Source organism: Papaver somniferum, chromosome 1 (genome assembly GCF_003573695.1).
Source record: "Papaver somniferum cultivar HN1 chromosome 1, ASM357369v1, whole genome shotgun sequence".
Lineage (NCBI taxonomy): Eukaryota > Viridiplantae > Streptophyta > Magnoliopsida > Ranunculales > Papaveraceae > Papaver > Papaver somniferum.
Genome location: NC_039358.1, coordinates 217,455,014 through 217,462,106, shown reverse-complemented (window position 1 = coordinate 217,462,106; position 7,093 = coordinate 217,455,014). Strand labels below are relative to the sequence as shown.

The 7,093-nt window shown below is 37.4% G+C and overlaps 1 protein-coding gene across 1 annotated transcript; it reads left to right on the top strand.

The window, feature by feature from the left end:
• The first annotated feature begins 4,887 nt into the window (after window positions 1-4,887).
• Window positions 4,888-5,994, top strand: LOC113360254 (F-box protein PP2-B10-like). Its single transcript, XM_026603786.1, has one exon. It carries the CDS (start codon window positions 4,888-4,890, stop codon window positions 5,992-5,994), a length of 1,107 nt encoding a protein of 368 aa, XP_026459571.1.
• Window positions 5,995-7,093: the final 1,099 nt, after the last annotated feature.

Genomic DNA, 7,093 nt, shown 5'->3' with positions numbered 1-7,093 from the left:
TGCGGTTTGAAGTCTGACTGAAGAGGGGAAACGTTTTCGGGCTGCCTATATCACTAACTCGGATGCTAATATCATGGATGTGGGGGTGGATTCATCCATGGGCGTAACTAACGCCTCTTTCTCGACTTTTGCTTTATTCATTCCCCGTAATGAAGAAAATCTAGATCTTGAACTAGACGATGCTGAGAATAGGAAAAACAAGAGAACTCGAGATGAAGGTACTCAGAGTAATCATACCCACAATAATCCCTTACCCTTTAATACCAATCCTTTAAGTACCCAAAACAACCCTATCTTCCAAAGCTCTTCCAATGGAGTTGAAGAATTGATCAATTATGGTGATTTACCAGCTGAACATAGGATGGAATACCAACTCAACCATGTTGATGACAATTGCTCAATGGAATTTGATAGCGCATCATCTGAACGTAATGGAACAATTGCACAGAATCACTATGGAAATGCTGCGACTTTTAATCATGTTCTTAATCGAAACCCTAATTTCGTTTTTCTTTGTTATTTTCCAACAATTTACTTCAGAATCTTGCATAAAAATAGGTTAGTTTTCTCAATTAGAATTCCTGTTGATAATAATTGTTATCCCTTTTGCAATTTAGCTCAGTGCTCTTGTTGTCCTGTTTTGCACTTTAATTGTTGTCTGAGTGCTTACTGTTTGATTAACTTAAACTCTGCTATTAGTACTGTGTTTTTTTTGCTCTTTTAGCTATCATTTGAGTTGGTTTGTTTGTTCTAGAAATTCTAGGTTGCATAAAATCTCTGGTCTGTGCTTTTTTATCTTAAAAATGAGAATATTGTCGTGGAATTGCCAGGGTTTCGGAAACCCTGAATAGTCTATGCAACCAAATTAAAAGCCAAAACCCAGATTTTATTTTTCTAATAATTGGATATCCCCTTCTGTGGGACTCTCTGGTGGAATTGCCCTCATGTGGAAGACTGGTTTCACTCTTGACATTGTGCATTCTACATATAAAATGATCAATACAATTATTTCTTTTGACCCCAGTAAGCCGGAATTCCTAGTTACCTTTCTCTATGGTTCTACATATCATAATGAGAGAGTGGAGCAATGGGAATACATTAATAGTATTGGATCTCAAGCAAACTTGCCATGGGTTATCATTGGTGACTTAAACATCACAATGTTTGCTCGTGAGAGATCTTCAAACACCAGACCAACCACCTCTGAGTTCCCTCTTATCCAACAAGTCATTGATAGATCTGATCTAAGTGACTTAGGCTATATACGGTCTCACTTTACTTGGTCAAATAGGAAATCTGGAATAGATAATGTAAGATCTAGACTTGATAGGGCCCTTGTTAATGGTCAGTGGCTGCATCATTATAATCACTCAAAATTATTTCACATTGATGCTATAGGTTCTGATCATTTACCAATTCTCTTGGTCACCAATACTACTTCTCATCAAGGGAAAAGGCCCTATAGATATTTCAAATGGGGGTTTAAGGATCCCAGTTTTCAACAAGTCATTAGAGTGCTTATAAGTTAAATATAAGAGGGTCTCATGCTTACAGAATGACAAATGGTCTTAGAAATGTCAAATTTGAGCTTAAAAAATGGAACTTATCTCATTATGTTAATGTTGATCACAAAGTCTCCATGTTAACTGATCAACTAAAAACACTGAATAGAAATCCTTACTCTATTCAGAATAATGAAGCCATAAAAGAGGTTTAACACAATCTTGAGTTAGCTCAAAAGCTCAAGAATCCTTTTATGCTCAAAAGTCTAGAGTGGAGTTTATTAAGAGCTATGACAAAAATACCTCCTATTATCATACAAGTGTTAATAGGAGAAGGCATTTTAATCACATTAGCTCTTTAAAACTTCCAAATGGTCAATGGTCTGAGGATAGAGACACTCTTGAAGACCTTTTAGTCACTCACTTTAAGACCATATCCACTTCCACTAATCCTTTATTAGATGAGAAATTTCTGAATTGCATTGATGCTAGCATCACTAATGAGGACAATGACAAACTTTTGAGTCTCATTACTCTTGATGAGATTAAGAATACCATTAAGCAAATGGGTCCATGGATTCCTCCTGGTCCAGATGGATTCCCGCCAGGTTTTTACAAACAAAACCTTGAGTTGCTTGAAAATGATGTTTGGAACACTGTCAAACAATTTTTCAACACCAAACATCTGCTTAAAGAAATGAATCATACCTTCATTTCCTTAATTCCTAAGGTGAACAACCCTACAAGTCCCTCTGACTTTAGGCCAATTTCTCTCTGTAATTTAAATTATAAAATCATCTCCAAAATTTTAGTTAACAGAATGAAACCTCTTCTTGGTAAAATAATTTCACCATATCAATCTACCTATGTTCCTGGTAGAAACATACAGAACAATGTGGTAATTGCCCACGAACTAGTGCATTCTATGAAAAAGAAAAATGATAATTGTGGAGTCATGGGCCTTAAACTTGACATGTCTAAGGCATTTGACAGGGTTGAGTGGTCTTTTTTGATTGCTGTGTTAAAAAAATTTGGTTTTTCTGAACGTTGGTGTAGCCTAATCTTTCAGTGCATAAGCACCACCAATATCTCTATCCTTCTAAATGGTTCTCTTTGCCCTTCTTTTAAACCTACCAGGGGGTTAATACAAGGAGATCCCCTCTCCCCATATTTGTTTATATTGTGTATGGAGTCATTCTCTAAGTACCTTGACTATGTTGAGCAGTCCCATCTCATCCATGGTATAACGGTAACTAAAGAAGCTCCCAGTATATCCCATTTACTTTTTGCTGACGATTGCCTTCTTATCACTAAGGCTTCTCATTATGAAACCAGCAACCTCGTGTCTTTAATCAATGATTTCAGCAGCATATCAGGCCAAATGATAAACTTTGAGAGATCTGGATGTTTTTCAGTAAAAATGTTCATCCAGACAAATTTATTTCCCTTATTAGATCCATGAATGTTAGAAAAATAGAGTTAAATGAAAAATACATGGGCATTCCTCTTTTTCTCAATAAAAATAGAACGGAGTCAATTTCTCATTTAAACACTCATCATGATTCTAGAGTGTCTAAATGGAAGGGTAAACAGTTGGCTCAATCTGGTAGGTCGATCCTAGTCCAACATACTCTGAAATCTTCCTCCAACTATCACATGAATTCCTTCCTCCTGCCTGATACCATTATTAACAAGATGGAAAATTCACAAAGGGATTTTTGGTGGGGGAAATATAGTCACAGGGGTTACTACTTTAGAAAATGGGAAAAGGTTTGTACTCATAAAATGAATGGTGGTCTAGGTTTTAGAAACTTAAAGAAGATGAATTTAGCACTTCTAACTAAAACTGCTTGGTTACTTAATCAGTCTCCTAATGAACTTTGGGTTCAGATTCTGAGGTGCAAATATTTTAGAAATTGTCACCCTCTACATTATGTTAATCCATTGAATATGTCTTGGGTTTGTGCTAGTATATGTCATGGTCTAGATATTTTGAAAAAATATGATATTTGGTATATTAAAGATGGAAATTTGCTCACGCTTTTACTGATAATTGGATTATTAACCCGTTTTACCCTCTTTGTGTTAATTATCCGAATCCTACTTATAAAGTCTCAGATTTTATCATTGCTGAAACAAAAAGCTGGAATGTTCCCTTAGTCCAGGATTTCTTTACCAATGACAATAGTCAAATAATCTGTAGCATGAGAGTACCCTTATCTGGCAGTGAGTCTCTTGTTTGGCCCAACAATAAGAATGGTGTCTTGACTGTGCAATCAGTTTATAAACTGCTAGCAAATGAACTTCCTCATAACTCTATTCCCAGCCCTTATTTTGATATGTACAGGGCTCTGTGGAGATCTCCCTACTCCCTAGAACTCATCTTTTTCTTTGGAAATGCGTAGAAAACATTCTACCCACACCTAACATGCTTGTTAGGTATAATAATCAACATGATGATAGATGTAAAATGTGCAACTTGGGTGTTTCTGAATCTCCAGAACATATGCTTTTACATTGTTCCTTTGCCAAAGATGTCTGGCAGCATATACTTGTCGTGAACTCTCTTGTTTTACAGGATTCAGGCACACAAATCAGTATTAAGGATTGGGCCACTAAATGGCTTATTTCAAGTCATCTCCAAGACCATCTAGTAAGAACCATGAATACTGCCCGATGCATCTGGAAAGCCATATGTTCTAAGGTTTTTGAGGATAAAACTGCAAACCCTCATATGGTAGCTAGAACTGCCATGAGTATTGCTGCTGAAACTGTCAATACTCTAACCACAGTTCCTCCCTGTACTATTCTTCACAATGCTGTTGTAGTTGAACCAAATGATGTGATATTGCATCCTAATTGCATTACTATATTTTGTGATGGTTCATTTGATAAGGATACTAACAAGGCTGGCATTGGCATTGTGGCAATGCATTCTACAGATGGATTCAGGGGATACAAACTAATCTCAAGGAGATGCATCAGTCCAGAAGAAACGGAAAGCTACGCTTTGTTGGAGGCTGCACATTGGATCAGGGACCAAGGCTTCCAGAATATCTGCTTAGTTAGTGATGCCAAAAATGTTATGGCTTATTTAAATAATTGGAGAGACCAAATTAGTTGGTCCTCTTGCTCAGTTTTAGATGATTATTTGTTCCTTCTACAAGACACTCATGTTATCTGTTTTAAATATGTCAAGAGAAACTTGAATAGCCTTGCAGACATAGCTGCAAGACATAGTCGAGTTGATAATGTCTCAGGAGAGTGGCATGAGAATAACTGTCCACACTTCCTGCAAAATGCTGGAAACTCCATTTAAGGCAATATAACTCTTTTTCCTAGCAAAAAAAAAAATTTAGATAAATAATTCAAGGTAAAGTCAACAATGGAAAGAGCGGGGAAAGAAGAGGTGGTGGTGGAAAAATCAGAAGATACTAACAATAATATCGAAAGACTACCAGAAGGATGTGTATCTGACATCCTATCCCTAACAACACCTGCAGATGTGTGTAGGTCTAGTCTTGTTTCAACTCTTTTTAGATCTGCAGCTGAGTCAGATGCTTTTTGGGGGAAATTTCTACCTGCCGATTATGAAAAGATCATTTCTAGAGCGTCGAATCCTATTTCATCAGCTACACTATCTAAGAAAGACTTATTTTATCGCCTATCAGATAACCCACTTCTTATTGATGGTGGTCTTAAGAGCTTTCAGTTGGAAAAATCTAGTGGAAGGAAATGTACTATGCTTGGAGCGAAGGAGCTTGCAATTACTTGGGGGGACACTCCTCAGTACTGGTTTTATCGAGGGTGCGCTGACTCCAGGTTTGCTGAGGTGGCCGAACTGCGTTCTGTATGGTGGCTTGAAATCCGTGGGAAGCTGGAAATCCAATTGCTCTCCCCAAACACCTTTTATGTAGCTTACCTTGTGCTAAAGTTGAGAGATTATGCTCATGGATTTGATGATTACGAGCCTATAAAGGCCAAAGTCGAAGTCATTGGACAAGCTGGTGGTGATACTAGTTTCTGTAGCGAAGAGAGACTTATCTACTTATATGCTGGTGGTGGATATTCTCCTCCAGATCCGTTGGAGCTTGAATATTTTGCACGGGAGAGAGGAGACGGATGGATGGAGGTTGAGATGGGTCATTTCTATAACGGAGGAGGAGTCAAAGAGGGCGTGGAGGTGCATATGTCCGTGCTTAAGACTGAGAGAGGAGTACACAAGCGTGGCCTCATTGTCCAAGGTATGGAACTTAGACCCAAGGTAGACACAAATAGTCATCCTAACCCAGATCCAAATGAGCTCAGTTCTAGCAGAAACAGGAGTAGGAAGGACAGAGGTACCAGAAGACGAAGAGGAGGAAGAATAACTATATCATCATATACTTGTGCTCAAGTATCGACTTCTGCAGCATCTACATCTCAAGCATCAACTGGATCAAGAGGAGGCAGGGGATCAAGGGGAAGAAGAGGTGGAAGGGGAGACAGATGACTTGTTCAACTAACACAAGGAATCCGAGGAAATGTATTTGTGCCCGTCATAACAAAATTCACCAATTTTAGATCATTTTTTTCCCTTTTGATATCTGCAATTTGAGAGCTCTGAACTGTTATATAGCTCTGGAAAACTGAAAGAAATTTAAGAAAAAATGATCTGAAAATCAGATTAAACTCGTGTATAGAAGAAAAGGTAATGGTCAGGTTCAACATGTGGATGTGTACAGGGAATGTATCTGCGCGGCTAGCCTTTTCATTTATGATAAAAGATAAAAGTAAATGAAAACAATATAGAATGAATTTAGCAAGATATATATAGGCCGTGAATTCAAGCAGCAAATGTCCATGACAAAGTTAAGCCGCATAAAATATAGATAGTTCAGACAGAATTACAAAATACATCGGTGGTTTGAAACAATGCACAATACCAGAGTAGGAAAGAAAAACGATTCAGTTAGCATAATAGTATAAGAATTCGTAGAGCTTGAAAGATTGAAGGTGGTTTGACTCATGATCGATTCGATAGCTGATTTGAAATAAGTTGGCACTTTCGCTGGTGATTTGGCCGATTTGGCCGATTTCAATTATTTACAAGTATTTTCGGTTGAATGGCTCTCTGAAGCTGTAGTGGTTCCATCAGCAGATTGTACATCTATGTCATAGGTTTCCGTTGGTGCACAGTCCTGTGCGGATATCTTCGCTGTCAAATCATTCATGCATATTTCATATGGTTACTTACAAGAGAAAAACCAGAAGAAATACTATAAGAGATTGAAATGATTTACTGAAATTGAATTGAGTCGGAAATAAATATACGTACGCGAAAAAACCGCAGTGATAATCAACACAAGGAATAGAAACTTGAAGAAAATACTGATGATCTTGGCCATAACTGATTCAATGATTTTTATATCTTATTCGTTGATACTAGGTATTGTTTCTTGAATGATTTTGATGTGGATGACTGGAAATCAATTTATTAACCCATATTAATAGTAGCGATGTTTTGGTTGTGGAAACTTTTAAATTGATTATGCTCCAGCTATACGCTACAACCATTGACTTCAAAACGAGAGCGATTTCTACGAAACAGC

Coding starts and splice junctions, on each gene's coding strand:
- LOC113360254 (XM_026603786.1), top strand. CDS start 4,888: ATGGAAAGAGCGGGGAAAGAAGAGGTGGTGGTGGAAAAATCAGAAGAT.